General features: G+C 44.2%; 1 protein-coding gene across 1 annotated transcript in view; it reads right to left on the bottom strand.

Annotated features, from left to right (window-relative positions):
- The window catches only part of fgfr3 (fibroblast growth factor receptor 3), a 68,305-nt gene extending 54,745 nt beyond the window's left edge, over window positions 1-13,560 (bottom strand). Inside the window, 2 exon segments of the mRNA XM_051078137.1 lie at window positions 8,025-8,244; window positions 13,047-13,560. Of these exon segments, the coding sequence (XP_050934094.1) occupies window positions 8,025-8,166 (142 nt within the window). The 5' untranslated portion in view covers window positions 8,167-8,244; window positions 13,047-13,560.
- Window positions 13,561-17,131: the final 3,571 nt, after the last annotated feature.

Raw genomic sequence — 17,131 nt, 5'->3', positions numbered from 1 at the left:
GTAATGCCAGTAAAGCAAATCTGAATTTGTCCTGGCATGAAGAAGAAGAAGAAGAGGGATAGAAGAGGAGGCGGATGAAGGGACAGAGTGGGCAGAAAAAAAAAAGGAAAGAGAGGAAGGAGGGAGGTGGAAGAGAGAGAGAGGGAGGAGAGGAAGACAGAGGGAGGAAGAAGATGAAAGAGACACACACTCACAAGCAAGGAGGTGAGCACACACTCCTGCACACCCGCTCACAGCCACCCCTCCCTCCCTCCCTCTCTCCCCAACACCCACCCACACAATGTTCAACACTGTCTGTTGGCTCTCTGTTTCCATTCACAGAAATGTAAATGGGGTGCAGCAGAGCCAGACAGGACAGCTCTGCTTCTGGTTAGTGGTCAGAGGGAGAGAGAGGGAGAGAGACCTGTGATACAATAAGAGATGTTGTAATGTTGTGATACATCTTTCAATTATTCAGTATAAATTTTGCATGTTTTTCACATTTGGCATGAGGAGGGTGCACAGTGCAGTGGTTTGAACTTTTGCTCCTCGCTGCAGGAGGGTCCCGGGTTTGAATCCACTGGAGCCTCTCCAGGTGAAGTCTCCATGTTCTTCCTGCACCTGCGTGGGCTTCCTGCCACAGCGCCAACGTCATGCAGGTTGAGTCAGAGAAAAATGACACAATACGTTCGTCTGTCGAGATGATGGCTGCGCCAGACTATGCAACCATCATCATAGCATCGTATTCTGAAGGTGTATGTATGTGTCTGGTGACCTCTCACTGACAGTGAACGACAAAGAAAGACATGCAGAAGAAGAAGAGATGTGAGGCTGAAAGTGCTTCACAATGAGGAGAAACACAAAATAACAGAACAAGAAGCATCGGTAAGAGAAGCAAGAAGCCAGTACGTGATTATTTATGTGTGTGTGTGTGTGGCTGAAGAGCCATTTGGGGCGTAGAGGGGGAGTCAAGGGGCTGAGTGATGGGTGGGACACATCAAGCCTGGATTGTGTCTCTCTCTGCCTTTGTGTGTGTGTGTGTGTGTGTGTGTGTGAGCGTTGGACTCCTTACAGCTCGGCACACAACCTGCCATCTGTTTGCCTCTGCCAGCAACAAAATACACTCTTCCAGTAGGGTTGGCTCAAAGCAGACACACACACACACACACACACAAACATGTTTATACGTGCACAGGGACAGTGTATATTGGCTTCATTTCGTAATCACCATCTATCATGACAATTCAGTGAAAATTATGTAATTAAACCAATGGTGGAAATAAACCCAGGTGTCAGCCAGAGGAGGAGAGAGAGAGAGGAAGCAAGATGGCTGAAAGGAGACACATAACTTTCAATAAAACACCGTCAACCAGTCACTTCACAGCACAAAAATATTTTGTCAGATTTAACTGCTGCTCCAGCTGACTAACCCCCAACTCCCTCCTCCCGCCCCTCCCTGCGCAACCTCCAAAGGCAGTCCTCCTGATACGACACAACGAGCCTCTTTGTTCCCCTCCATGTCTGCCTTATCTGTTAAGTATCTCAACAATTTCCTTAAGGGGAGCTTTGTAATTAAAAACCCGCCGTATGTCAACACCGCTGTCAGCCAGCAGGCCAAGAGCCGTCCTGAACCGCAGCCAGAGGTAGAGCAGAGGACATGTACATGCGTGTGTGTGTGTGTGTGTGTGTGTGTGTATGCTGCGTAGACATCATTAGGCTGAAACAGGCAGTACATGCAGAAATCAAAGGGCTCTGATACTGATGGAGATTTGAAAATCATGCCAAAAAAGGAAAGAAAAATGAGCAGATATCTGGGAAGATTTAAGGCTTCAAGTGTGTTTGTGAGGGTGTCACTTTATATCTGTGTGTGTGCTGAATGGGAATGAAAGTGAAAAGAAAGAGACATAAAGAGGGGAAAAAACCTACAGCAGAAAAGGTGGCAGGGGTTAGACGTGAGCAGAACACACAGGTCTCTATTTTCATCCATAATTCATCGAGTGACATGCAGAGAAGGTTTCAAAGGGCATTAATGAGGTGTATTAATACATACATAGCTGTGGCCTGCAGACAAGGTTTGTGCGAAGGCTGCCGGCTGACAGTGACCTACTGATCTACAGCTGTCTGCTAATTTTTTCCATACCCGGTGAGGGCTCGCATAGGTGTACGTTTAACCCAGACCTCAGAAAGTCTGGTGACTTCTGGGAGGATTACACACTCTGTACTTACAGAGGAAGGGATAACAGTGACTATGAGTTGCTACATCAGGAAACTTTTGTATCCCATCAAAGAAAAAGCCAGGCAGAGTGCTTTTAATTTGAAGTTAAGAGCTGAATAGAGCTGGGTTTTGGTTTAAAATTTTCGATAGCATTTTTGGCCTGACTTAAGCTGCTACAATATTCTCACACTGGCAGTGGATTCATGTGCCCAATTTAGCAACTAAAGATCCAGATATTTTTCTCAGGAGGAGACTGCAGCAGAGCTACGAGGAGACTAACTACTGGAGTAGTCATATGGACAGAAACTCAAAATCAAGCTGATGTTGCTTCATGTTTGGTGGATGTGTTTGTTATTATGTATATTATGTTTAGACCTTGTTACCACAAAGTTTAAAAGCAACAAAACTTTAGATTCAAATCAGAACGTAAAGTAATTCAACAGGATTATAAATCTGACCTGACATTCAACTTTACAGGTTTCAATATTCAGACTTAAAGACGTATTTATGTATTTTAGAATAGCAGTTCAATTCCCAGCCATAGTCCTGAAGTATAAGGAACTTTTTGTTTCACAATTCAGGCTGACCATTTTCACTTCAGCCTGTGATCTGATATGAAAAACTTTAATAACATTTTGCTTAGCAACAGGCTTTTTCCACTTGTGCTCAACTGTGTGTGTTATCCTTGGAAAAATACTGCGTCTAGACAGTAATACTCAGTGAGCGCTTAATGAAAATCTCCCTAATGCATAATATGTTCAGAAGGATGAGACAACACAAAGTAAAATATGTTATGAGAATTCAAAATTTATAAGATTATTCAGTTTAAGCGTGACCATTGTGTGAATACAGGATGTTCTACTGGTTAATGTATAAATTTGGTTTTGTAGGTAACAATGTTTTCCTGTAAATCATGTGAATCTGGCTTACAGTAGTCCAGGAGAAGCACCCCACTATGATCCCTTGTTAAATAGAACTCTGAGCTGTGTTTAATGTTTAATTCCCATCCAGAAAAGTGTCCAAAGTGTCTGCTGGATTAAGTGCCTGATGGACTGAGGATAGAACAGCCATTGTTCAACAAATCGTCATTCTCCAAAGCTTATTTGGCCTGCACACGCCCCACGCTTGCCAAGAGATTTCTTGATAATGTTGCCAGGGAAATGAACATTCATGCAGAGACACAGAAAGCCAGAGTGTTGCTGCAGAAGCAAAGGAGCCGCTTGGCATAACTTTATGCTTAAGTTATGATGAACGGCCCAATTTTCAGGGAGTCGTGTAAAGCCCACACATGGAGCAGTGCTCATTTACATAATAGCATGATTAAAGGGTAGGGGATGTTGAGTGCTCCACAGAAAATTACACCACCATCACACTCGAGAAAATAACCTTTCTACAAATGCACACTGGAGGGCAGAGGTGCAGTATCTTCTTCAGACTTCAGAGGACCAATCAGCTGGTGGAAAAAATTTACATTATTTGCCATTACTGCTGATTAACATCTGACACAAAGTAAAAAAGAGCAAATTCCCAAAAGAAAGAGACACTTGGGAGGACCACGAGAACTTGGATGAAGTAGAGGAGTGGTTGACAAGGATCTGATATGAGGGTTGTGAGGTCCAACTAGGGTCAGAAAGAGGGGGAGTGTGGCTGATGATTGGCGGACTAAACAGGACTAAACACTTGGACAGACCAGTGGGAAACTTGACCTAACTAGGACAGCAGGGCCACGGGCTGGAGGAGTGGTAGCATCAAGCAGAGGTGATCTTGGGTGGACTGGAGGCATACTTGCTGCTTTAGAGCCCTTCTGCTGTGACATTCTGGTGAAAGACACACACATAATCTTCCTAATACTCTACATCTAAAGCGTCTCCATCAGCAGAGATGAGACACTTTTTTTTCTGCACGAATCCTTTCTTACTGAGGAACAGTTTAACCAACAGCTGGTAGTAAACGCTGCATGTTTTCAGTGAAGCTGCTGGCTGAAAACAGTATACTATATTCTGGTCCACACACACACACACACACACACACACACACACACACACAGACTTACCAAGCACAGGAGAGGTTTTCAAAAGACAAGAGTGTATGTTAGAGAGAGAGAGGGAGAGGAGAGTGGCAGGGAAGAAAAAAATTGGTGCAGAAAAAGACACAAGGAGAGAGAGAACGACAGAGAGAGTGGAGTGACAGCATGAGTGTGTGTGTGTGTGTGTGTGTGTGTGTGTGTGTGTGTGTGAATTGTAGAGCCTGAGCGTAAATCTGTGGATGGCGTGATTTTAACGAGTCTCCTAACGATCCAAACAACCCCTGCTGACATTTACAGTCCTTGCCAGGGGGGGGGGGGGGGGCAGGGGGTCAGTGACCTCACACACACACACCCAACCCGACCACAAACACACAAACAGAGACACACACACACACACACACACAGTCACAGTCACACTCTGTCGTTTTCTGTCTCTAAAAATGACACGCATATTTGCTTTCTTCTCTGGTTGAAGGGCATGCTGACCATACACACCCACGCTGTCGCTCTCTCTCCCCCTCTCTCTTGCAACATACACAAACACACACACACACACATATACGTACACACAGACTCTCTGCTATCCTTTAATTTCTATCTTTCTCTCTTTTCATCTTCTTTTATTGCCTCCCTTTAATAATCCGCCTCTGCTCATACAGACATAACATTCACTTAACTGCAGACTCCACGTAAGGCCTGCTCTGTCACACACACACACACACACACACACACACACACAGACAGACAGACACAGACACACACGCACGCTCAGATGCAATGGGAAAACTGAATGTGTTGAATTTATATGTCTGCCATTTCACAGAAAACGTTGGCGCTGAGGAGCCAAATATTTCATCTGAGCTCCACGGGGGCTCTGGCAGGGGTGTGTGTGTGGTCAGTAAATACAGAGGGGTGAAAAATAACACACACACACACACACACTCTAACACACACACACACAACCTCTGCTCTTTGTCATCAGTCTCTCACATCAGTCAACTTGGCTTCTCAAACATTTTCTTTTTTCACAACATTTGGAAATGCCACCAGCCTTTGGAGAAATAAACAACGCCTCGCTCTGAAACAACATTATGGTGGACTTAATGGAAACAAGGAATTACACTACACTACACACACACACTCACTCATACACACACACACAAACCACAGTGTCTCCTTACCTCACACATGCATAAATACAGTCCACAGAATGAGTTTGTTACTTGGACTTTAAAAGCAAATTTCTGTTTTTAAAAGTATGAAATGATCTGTTCACAAGGCATTCTGGGAGATAAAGATAAGAGCAATTTCTTCCTTGCAAAAACATACCTATGGTGGCCCACAGGGGTCAGTGGTCACATCCACACATTCATCTAAAACAGCTCAACAAAACCAATTTATAAATATTAAAACAACCCAAATTGTCGCTCAGTTACTTTCCAGTTTATATTTACATGCCTGCTTTAAACTTTCAAGGGCATTTTTGTCCTCAGCACCTGCTAATTTCTGACCCTGACACACACATTAATCCGCAAACCCACAACACAGTCACACACACACACAGAAGACACAAACCTAAGTGACAACTTTGCAGCCCAGTGCTGTGGCGGCTAAGAGGAAATCATGCCATCTGCCAGTAAACGACAGTCATTTTATCCCTACTGCTCGTCCATCTGTGGACGCGGGGAAGTCTGCTGGAGGCCAGGGGGCCGCGGGGGAGACGGCAGAGACATGACGCAGGCCAGAGATGCCTACCAGGCACTGAGGCTGCTGTATGTGGGCTTCACAGCTTTCTTTATCTCTGTATCATAGAGAACAATGCAAGAGTTTCACTATTAGGGGATAAAAAAGGATAATGTGGACCCTGAAAGTTAGAGGGCAGCACTGACTGAAGAGGCTTCAGAGGAGATTTCCAGCATCATACTGAGCTAAAGAAAAACTTTCCGTCTCAACAGGAACCATCCTTAATGGCTGCACATGTTACATGTTATCACCTGACCGTCATCCACTTCACTTCAAATTAATCATCACGCCCAAACATGACAAACATTAGCAACCTGAAACAGTATCCTCCTCGGAGAAACGTACCCCCGGCTGTATTTGGCCATGTCTGCATACCGTGCAGGTACACAGAGATCACAGCCTGAACACTCGCCACTCGGAGGGGTTTAAAAAAACATACTCTGCTTTTTGGATGATGCCAAGCATGATAGGATGTGATGGCTCCCAGCAGGGAAGGCAATCAGGCGGACAGAATCACAACACGTCTATTGTAACATTGGGGTTTTACATGAGAGAGGGCAGGGGGGCAGAAAGATGAGAGGCAGGGGATTTTTTTTTGGGGGCTATGGGGAGTAGATAGGCAGGAGGCTGTCAGATCAGCCTGATGCAGAGCTGTTTGAGTGAAGTCCATGTCAGATTCAAATCAAAATGTCAAATGGAAATTCTTCAAATTCAGAAACCTAAAACTGGAACATGCAAAGTCTTTTTTTTATTGTTCCAGTTGTTTGCTTTCCAGGTGAAAGTTGGATTTTTGCCATCATGTCTCAAGTCAAGACAAGTATCCAGTAGTTAAGTCTAAGTTAAATGTAACAGCAGTCAAGTTTCAAGTCCTTATATCTACATTTCTGGTTGGACCTCAGTTATTTGGAGGATACTGGAGGCTCTGATATTCACTACACATACGAGCATATGTCAATAAAACTCTACACCCACGTTCTTGCACACAAACACAGGGTATCTTGACTTGTATAAGACAGCTGGGTCCTGAGCGCCCAGCTCCTCATCTTTCTTAATGCACTGTAGCGTGTAAAGTGTGTCTCAAGACTCATTTTAAATAACTCTCACATAAAAAAGAAAAAAAGGGATGGGGGGAGAAGAAAAAAAAACAACACTTGGCTAACGCCTCAGAAAAAGATTACTCCGCTGTGTTAGTTTTTTTTTTGCACAATATGGAGAGATTAAAGCAAACACAGTCGACGTTTACTTTGGATTGATCTTTGGGTATTTCTCTGCCTCGAGAACAAAGAGAGAAAATCGCGCTAAGCTCAGCGAACCGAGAAGAGTCCAATTAAATCCTCCTCGTAAAAAAAAAAAGACTCCACCAAATTCTCATAAACAATAAATGTGCCTTTTGAAATGCCCCTATTTGAAGTGATGAACACACAGAAAACTGGTTCTAAGCAGATGTCATATTGGTATGGAAAATGAAGCAAGGAACAATTGAGGAGGAGAGGGCGAATGTGTATGATGAGCTAAACATTGTCTTTCTTGATTTTCTAAAAGCACCCTTTCAGGCTTCTTTCCGTGCTGGTTTATAACCGAGCGTCGAGCCAACTTGAGGAGGATTCTTGAGGAGTTGTGTTTTGTTGTTGTACTAAAGAAAAAGTGGTGCTTCAAGGCAATTGTTCTGTCCAACCAACAGTCCAAAACCAGAGGATATTCAATTCGAAATGATACAAAACACAGCAAATTCGTTGGAACCAGTCAATATTTGGCATTAATGACTAAATGATGATTTACCACTAAGAAAAACAACGCTGGTAGACTTCTCTATGAGGCAGCTGATCATTAGTTTTGACAAAAATGTCCAACAACAATGCCTTAACTGTATCTCAATGTACTAAACCTTGCTGCTTTGTGTCCTGAAAACTGTCAAACTGCTTCATAATGTTGCAGAAGTTTTCTGGCGTCTCTAACTGAGCACCAAAGTTTCCTTGAGGACATTACCAATATTGTTTCAGCAGTGGTTTCAGCAGCATGTAAGGCAGTACAAATATGCTAAGGCTTGATGTTTTATCCTACCTGTGGGCTGAGTAGTGGGCAGCCTGGCCGGAGCGACGCAGAGAGGCAGGAGGAAGGAAAGCCAGAGTGAGCACCACAGAGCCGTCATTCCTCTGGACGACGAGGTGAGACGCAGAGCAGCGAGGCCCAACTCAGACAACATCCTCTGTTCGCATGCTGTCCAGCAGAATAGCAGCCACTGACGCCGCAAGAAACTATCCAAATATTCCCCGCCACTGACCTGAAAAACAAAAAGCATGAGGAAAAAATCAATCAGAGCTGAATGATAGAGAGAAGCCTGGCTCAGAACTTGCTGTGGGAGAACAGGCAATCAGAAAAGAAATCAACAAAGTCTGAAAGAAAGACAAGTAAGACTGTAAAATTGAACAGACAAAGATGTGCCTTGGGGTCTGCACACATGCTGCCATATTCTGACCTGACATTCCACACAGATTTCAAGGATTAGGGTGGAAATCCCTCTTCGCAGTTATTCTCAGAAACTTTCTCAGAGCACCTGATCGTTAAGATGGGTGGATACTGGATAGGAGCGCTGATATTGGAACAGCTCATAAAACCTTCTGTACCATACCCCCAGCCGAGAATACAAGCTCATTAACAAATCAATTAACTTTGCTGGAGCAGGATTAGCTGAGGAGAGAGAGAAATCACATTATTTCAGACATAAACAGCCTGTCATTCCTTCCACAGGACTCTTTTCTGCTTCAGAAACTCTTCTGCATGGTTTAGCAACCGATTGACACGGATTCACTAATCTTCCTGCAGGATGAGGAATGCCGAAGTCTACAGTATCAGTTGCCCAACGTGCCCGGAGGCTCGCACGAGGGAGGAGAAGAAGAAGAAGGAGGAGGAGGAGGAGGAGGAGGAGGAGGGAAAGTGACGGCCACGGCGAGCGACGGACGGAGCGCTCTGCTCTCTGTTTGCTTAAGCAGAGAGAAGCTGGAATGCACTGAGGTTCGAAGAGAAAGCTCTGAGAGAGGGTGCCCAGAAAAGCAAAGCACAACCACCCCCCTCCACACACACTCACACACACACACACATACACATTAGCACTGTTAGCTTAAACTTCAGCGGCTCTGTCCAGCTTCAGAATAGCTTTGGCTGCGAGACGTCCACCCCGACAATAACACACACACAGGTTTGGCGAACGCACACACAAACATTTCAGAGTGGGCTTTGCTTGCACACAGAGGTGTATTGTACACACACACAGTCCAGAGAAAGGTTGTGTTGTCTTAAGTCTTAACAGTGCTGTTTTTCTTTCCCTCGGAGGACCTGTGACCCACTCCTTGCTCAGCACAAAGTGAAGCCCCGGCCGGCTCTGCAAGGCTCTGTTTGCACATTATCGCTCTTCAACTCAGAAAACACCAACTGGGAAAACTTCACAAGACACATGTGAATAGATAAAAGCAGCACAGACACACACACACACACACCATCCTAATCTAAACACTGCCACCACACCTTTCATGCTTCAACATACAGCAGCCTTTTATGTTCTCTGTCTGCACTCTGGAGAGCTCTTCTTCTCCTCTCTCAGCCCATCCTCACCTTCTTACACCACACGACGCCTACATGCTGCTGTGGTTTGTTTATACAGCACGATAAGACCTTCGCTCTCCAGGCGTGGAGGTAGCTGATTGCAGGCCTGCCTGATTTGAATCTTTTGTTTTCTCTGGCAGGCACACACACACACACACACACATAAAGAAAATCTCAGCTTTTTCTGGGTACTTCACTTTGAAAGCTTCAGAGTTGGTTCATGTCATCATGCAGATCTGTTTAGACAAGCGGCAGTGACAACCTCTTGAGCCATGTGAGAAGAAATTGGAAAACAAGGCAGGCTGTGGGCTGACTAATTTGGTGACAGGTATTAGTTAACATGATTGATAGCATGAAACTGAAACAAATGATTATCCTGTGTAAGAGCAGTGAGTAATGTATGCCCTTTCCTGACAAAATGCTAACCTTATATCCTCTACAACTCAACTGAGATCTTTCTGCACCGAAGTGGACGCTCAGAGTTTTGGGAATGAACTCTTCACAGACTGCACAGCCAACTAAAAACACGTTGATTTCCCTTAACAACCTCAAGAAGCAGAGAAGAAGAAGAAGAGGAGGCGGTATGGATCCCAAAGACCCAGTGTGGAGTTCAAAGCCTCCAAAGTGTTTTCATGCTAATATTTTCTTAAAGCATGAAAGGAAAACACAACCACCGCGGTGAATAATACATGAACATTAATCATGCAGAACTATCTTCACATTGTAATAGCTCGGAGGCAGAAAAGTGCCTTTACCGGAGTTCAAATCCCTGTCATCCCTCTCCCCTCTGTGAGGATCAATGCGAGGCGGTCACATGCTAGTCGCACCTCGTGTCAGTAATCTTTAATAATTAAGCCAGAGAATCAACAGCCGGGGCCTGATCGACTTTGTCATTTTGGGAAAAGGGGATTAGAGTGGTTTTTTTGGGGGGGGGGGGGAGCACAAGTGCAAACAGCAGCCGGGTGGAGGGCAGGAGGGCTGGTGGTGCAGAGAAAGACAGACACAAGAGGGTAATCTTCCATATCATCTACACTCTTTCTTTAACTCCTTTTTTCAAATGTCTTCCTTTTGTTCTTGTACCTTTGCTCCTCACCGTCTGCCTCCCTTTCTCTTGTCCCCTCACTACTCCTCCCTGCCTTTATCACACCACCACCCTCTCTTCAGACAGAGCACTCACTCAAACGCACCCTCAGGTGAGAAGAGATATTGATCAGCTGAGAGGCAGAGAGAGCTCTGCACTTTAAAGCTGTCTGAGGTGCAGCGTGACTCCAGGTGTAACGCGCTGCAGGCTGAGGACTCGGCTCACCTCGGGCTGACACTCAGCACTCAGGATGGTGTAAAACGCCTTTCCCTGTGTTCTGGGATGCACGTGTAAAAGACTGCAATACCTGTCCACACATTTCTCCTCTGCACGCAACAAAGGATGTGTTTAATCCCTCTGGGAATATATAAGAATACTGTAAGACACAACTGATGAAAAACACATTGATATAAACACAAAGTGCTTTATAACTCTCTTTAACACTATTTTACGAACACGACAGCAGACACCTTGGGAAATTTAAATGTTATAAAGCTTAATAAAGCTGATATAAACTCAGTTTTGACTGTTTCAGACGTGTTATAGGACCTTACGAGGAAGTCATGGGAGGAAGAAAATACCATCGAGTATTACAGGGTCACTGTAAACTTTCTTTTGAACGCTACAGGCGCACAGCGAGCTACAGGAATATAGAACCGTTCAGGAATGAAATGCAATAAGAATGGAGCCCAGTGAAGTTCATAATTGAATATCACAGAGTTCTACAGCAATACCATAAGATATTAAAGGACTAGAAAGGCCACATAAGGTCACTGCTGCAAAGCATGAGGTTTTAGTTACCGGAATATAACAGTGAATTAGTGTTTGTGCGTGACAGAGATCAGCTTTTCTTCTCAAATTAGACAAGTTGGAGCCAATTAATGCACGGCTCTCCTCTCTATGAAAGAGTAGATGAAAAAAAGGAACAAAACCTACACGCAGAGAGATGGTCTCAGGCCAATTTCGGTAATGAAAAGAGCCAATCAGAGTCTCATTTGGAACAGAAATGTGTTTGAGGCTCGCCGCTGATTGAAAACGCAGCAAACTGGCATGCGTTATTTCTCGGGTCAATAGATACAATTAATTTGCAGCATTAGGCCAACTATTATCACCCGCACGCTTGTTTTATGGCTCTGAAATTAAATAGGCTAATGCAATACAAGTCCCAAATCTCATTTCGGCACCCCCTCTCGTAGGATGCTATAATCCGGTAATTTTCTCCGGTGATGACTTGACACGGCGCGAGTCAAAGCTGAGCTGAGTGGCCAAAATCACCATCTGAATCCCATTGAAGCGCATGTGTTTGAAGAAGGGCTGAGTGATCTGCGGCTGAGGAGAGAGAAACCGCACAGCTCGTTCATTCAAAGGGAGGAGGGGGGAATCTGCTGCTTTCTGGAGAAACTTCAGAGATGATCAGAGGCATTAGGGCGCGCGGCTCTGTGAAAGAGGCTGATGGGTAATTCATGTTTGTGCTCCGAACCAAAGAAGACGTCACTGTTGCAGCGAGGAGAAAAGGCGTGTTCATCCAGACGAGCACAGGATGGCGACGAAAGTCAATATTATACTTTCTGACACTGAAATGATTATTATTTGATTATTGATCAGTGGAAACCAGACTCATCTAAGACGCATCTAATGGGCACCTCCAACCCATCCTGATGGACAGATGAACGTGCGTAATTTCATCATTTAAAAAGCTCTTTTATTAGAACTCTAACCCTGGCTTTCACACGTTTTCCCTCATTCCAGAGATTTTCTGGAAACCAAAGTGTCAATATTTTAAATCTGGGCAGGACGTGGTGGGTCACCGCGTTGAGAAAGACTTTTGTTTTTAGGAAAAATTCTTTAAGCAAGTTGATTTTCATTGAAAACAAGGAAAAATGCTCAACCAACTTCCAGTTCCAGTGAACAATCATGCATGTTTTCCGTGCCAAATATGCAGTTATTTTCGCAGCGTGCGTAATTTCATCAGCAGAAACAGAACCTGCGCCACACACAGCGCAGCCAACATTTATGAGCTATAACAGAAACCCCCTGCGCTCTCCTTCCAAACCAAAGTGATAAAAAATACGCACAGATTGCGTCCTTATTGCGCTGACACCCGCCGAGACGCGCCGATTACGCACAGAGCGGGGACGGGCAGACGACGCGTTCCCTCTGCGCCACCTGTGCGACAGCACGGCCGTGGGGCTGGTCCCTGCAGCTCCACGCTTCACACACACTCTTGAGTGCAACACGGCTACTTAACGCCGAGAGACTGGAGAGCTCAACCTGTCCGACGCACATCTACAAGGAAGTGAAGCTATTTCTCTCACGAGCCAGAGTCTCACAAGAAGAAGATACGGAAATAATAATGATGATAATAGTAATAATAATAATAATAATAATGATAGGCTAGTTACCCAAAGTATTCCGTTTTGACAGCAAATCCCTGCCTTTCAGATTTCAGATGTCACCAAGCATTCAGAAGAAGACAAACCGCTTTAATTCTCCGGTAAACTTCATAAAAACCACAAAACTTCTCTTAAATCCGCAGGTCCTCGTGCTTCGGGACCTTCAGTTTTGGCGTCAGTGGGAAAAAAAAAAGAGTCAGAAATCCCCCTCACGACTTGACAGCGAGAGTCCTCGGCTCGGGCACCGCCGCTGCGAAAGCCAACTTCTTCACTAAATCCTGTTATCCACTGCGCGCTGCTGCCCAAAGTGTCCAAACCTCCACAATGCGTTCATCCTTTATTGTGCGCGGGGACAGTGTGGAGGAGGCGGACGGGACGCAGTGAACGCGGGCTCCTCGCTCCTCTCCGGCGCGGATGCCAGTCGGTGTGTTTCTTCGCCTCAGATCAACCAACTCGGACTGGTGGCTCTCCTCCGCTGGCTGCCTGTGAAGTAGGAGCTGCACCGTGTTACCGTCAAGTCAGCCCAGCTAGGAGACAACAGGAGTTCCGGGATTGAGTTTCAAAATAAAACCGTATTTGACGAACCGGTGACGCAATGCTTTTATGAATGGTTTTACTCAAGCGCCAAATATACTTCAAGTGGAATCTGTGCTGGATAAATGTAATATCTGTCACATTGTAGAGCAGTTTAAGATCACATTTCATAGCGTTAAAGAGAAGTTAGACAAATAATTCACAGCTTCAAAGACGCTATACAGGAAAGTTTATTATCTACATGAAGTGGTTCTATTGTTTTCAACGGACATAAAGTCTTTCATTGCACGGCATAAAGTGAGTGTGAACAGGCTTAGACGAGCAGCCTCAACACCTGAGTCATCCATAAAATATATGATGAATTAAATGTTCTTATTCCTTGAATTTGAGTTATTATTGCGTATGTTATTATTTGTAATTTGTGGCTCTAAGTAACTTATTACTATTAACAGAAGTATTTTAAATGAATTAATAATGCCATAAATAACATATACATTTAGTTTTTTTTAAAAAAGGGGTGAAAATATAAATTAAAAAATGTAATACTGTAAATAAGTCGACTACAAGTATCAGTAAATAAGTAGTTGAGTCGAATGGATCATAATTAAGTCATTAAAGGAACCACATTCATCTACCCTATCATTCAGACTAGGCTTTTATTTTGAAGGCTAAACCGTCACATGTGTTTCATAGTGTGTGTGTGTTCTTAGGGCTTGACGCTGCTCTCCTCCTCTCAGGTCCCTCCGCGGTCCAGGATGCCTCCTGGCTGCCTGCGCCTCCGCCGGGCTGCGCGCCGCTGGGACAAACAGCAGCAGCGGGGGGAGGGAGATCAGATTTCGGCGCGCCGCCCCTCTGGGCCCGCTGGAGGCAGCAAGTGACGGATGGTCCAAGCGCCTCCCATCGCTCCTTTTACTTCGTTCAGAAAAACTCAATCAAGCGAGACGTTGTTGCTGCTGTATGAGCCTTAAAACGAGGCTGTACAGTCAGTGGGTGCCAGTGTGGGGGTTTGGGGACCTGGAGGGGGTTCTAGGTGGTCTTTGGGAAAAACAGAAATACCTTTGCTGTTCTGTCATTCCGTTAAGTTTAATGCAGTGATCCAATGTTTAGAGATAGCTGTTGTGACCAGAGAATTCACGTCTCTCTTTAGCTATCTCCTGGGATGCCATTAGGGGATAAATCATGAAAGAATCAGGGGGCCCAGAGCTGCACAGGGGCCCTGGAACATGTCCGGGATTAGAGATAATGTTTTGTGAGTGTGTGTGTGTGTGTGTGTGTGTCAGAGCTGTTTTCTTGTGGAGCCCCTGGTTATCTGAACAGCTTGTGAACAGACAGTTAAAAGAAGCTGCCAACAACGCTACTAAAACTGTTTTTCTCCTACACATGTGGGAACAAAAAAATCTAAAATGATCCGTGTACGTTCCTGGATACGACAATTTGGAAAACTCTGTGTGTGAAATAATTTGTTTGGTTATGGTTTCTGGACTGGACAATGTGTAGATGATTGGAGCATGTTACGACTAAAGTTTGTTCTGCTTCTCACACTTCTGAACAAAAAAACAAAAGGATCCAAGAGTGTTAGAGAAGTCTGTGTTGCCTACTTTTCACTGAGATATTCCAATGGAGTATAGCACAGCTGATCCAGTTGCTATTTTGACCTTATTTAATGTCTTTTATGGTTGTGTTATCTTGATGCACGATATATTGTTTTTACTGCGGTCACATTTCTATCACCTATTTCACTTGTGTTAATTGTTACATGTTAAACACTATTCAAGAGTAAATCATGTAATTTTCAGTCAGAACTGCCTTTCAGTCATTAGCAGATTGCAAACAGCCTAAACCCATGTTTGACCAGTCAGACCTAAAGTGTGCTGAGTGAACAGTAAATTACCGTTAACCACCCATTTAATCTGCCATATACTGCAGCCTTTGGGCTAATTACCGCTGTCATTAGAGAGGTGATAGCACCCGAAGCCGCTTTAAACAACACGCCAATTACTGTCATCTCTTAAACTGTGTTTTGAGAAGGCAACTTTATGACGCCATAAAGCGGAGCAGGCCTCTGCTAAGTGACTGTGAGCTGGCTGGAGGAGTGTGCCGCTGTCGGCCCTCTGTGTTTGTCCAGGAGAAGTGGGCTCCTCACTGTGATTTGTGACAATCTGCCTCAACATGTCGTAAATGATGGAAAAAGGAGGAGCGGTGCACCTGCACCATCAGGTAGATAGACCTTTATGTACCTCCTGACTCCTTCTAAATGTTTTATTGAAGCAGTTTAACTGAAGAGATTTTACCTTCTCAAACTGCCCATTTTAATAATTTTAAGAATTCTGGAGAGATAGACTAAAACTACCTAATATTTTATAACAGTAAATCTTATTTTCTGACAGAATTCATCCAGGTGGAAATTTCCTGTTTCAAATTAGAACTCAGTTCCTTCAAATAATGGACTTTGGCTGTCATAATTTGTCCATATCTTTGCCAGACATTTCCATATTCTATCCTGCCAAGTCAGACAGAAGTTTCAGGAAAACACAGCCGTAATTATCATTTGAACGGTATTTACGAGCTGGAAAATGATTTAAATATGACCTGCACATTGCATGAAAATGCCTCTACAGGCGTCACACATTAGCTACCTACCTTTTTATTGTCTGAGCCTGATCATAATTACACTTTGTAAAAATGTAAACGAACGGTTCTATGGCTGTATTTTGTAAAAACCTACTCCGCTAATTAAATATTTACTCAACTGAATGGCTCAAAACTGAACAATATTGACAATAAACGCCATTTACCACTTTAAAGAGTTAATCGTTTTACAGCATTGACTATTAATTAGATTAAAAGTGGCTTTTTTGACTCTGAACAATAGAAAAAGGTCATTTTTTAGAGCAGTGTCGTATACTGAGCACAATTTGCAGCTCAAAGTGTTGAAAAAGATCTGAATCATTCTCCAATTTATAGTTAATTCCTTCAAAAATATCCTACTATATACAGGTGATATTGCTCCTGGGGTCTCATGGGAAAGCCAAATGGAGGAACAACATTATTAAAGTGAGTGAAAAAAGAAGAGGGCCGACTGATGATGAAGGCCGGCCTCGGTGACCCCTTGGACTACAGTGCTCTGTGAGAAACATCGGTGGGAGGGAGGCGAGCTTGGGAACAAAAGCCAGTCGGTCAGGAGGAGAGGTCATACAGATGGTGAGAATACTCAGTCAGACAGCTCGAGTACTGATGGCCAAACTGACCAGATGACCTCTTCATACACACACACACACACACACACTCCTCAGCTCTCCACAACTGCTCATGTTAGTAGGAAAACAAAACTCCCCCCTGCTCCCCTGCAACACCCTGACTTCTAAATTAACACAAACACACTCAAACACATGTATACAGACACACACTCAAACACACACCCATCCCCTCCACTTACATTCCTCTTCCCTCAGCCCCCCAGGGAACAGATCAGCAGGAGATGAAAGGTGAGGTCTTTTCATTTAAAATGGAGTTAAAAATTAAACAACAACAAGAAGAGCCTCAGAGTTCAGCTTGATTGC

This window comes from Lates calcarifer, linkage group LG19 (genome assembly GCF_001640805.2).
Source record: "Lates calcarifer isolate ASB-BC8 linkage group LG19, TLL_Latcal_v3, whole genome shotgun sequence".
NCBI classification, from domain to species: domain Eukaryota; kingdom Metazoa; phylum Chordata; class Actinopteri; family Centropomidae; genus Lates; species Lates calcarifer.
The sequence above is the reverse complement of the archived record's forward strand: the minus strand, read 5'-3'. Positions and strand labels throughout refer to the sequence as shown.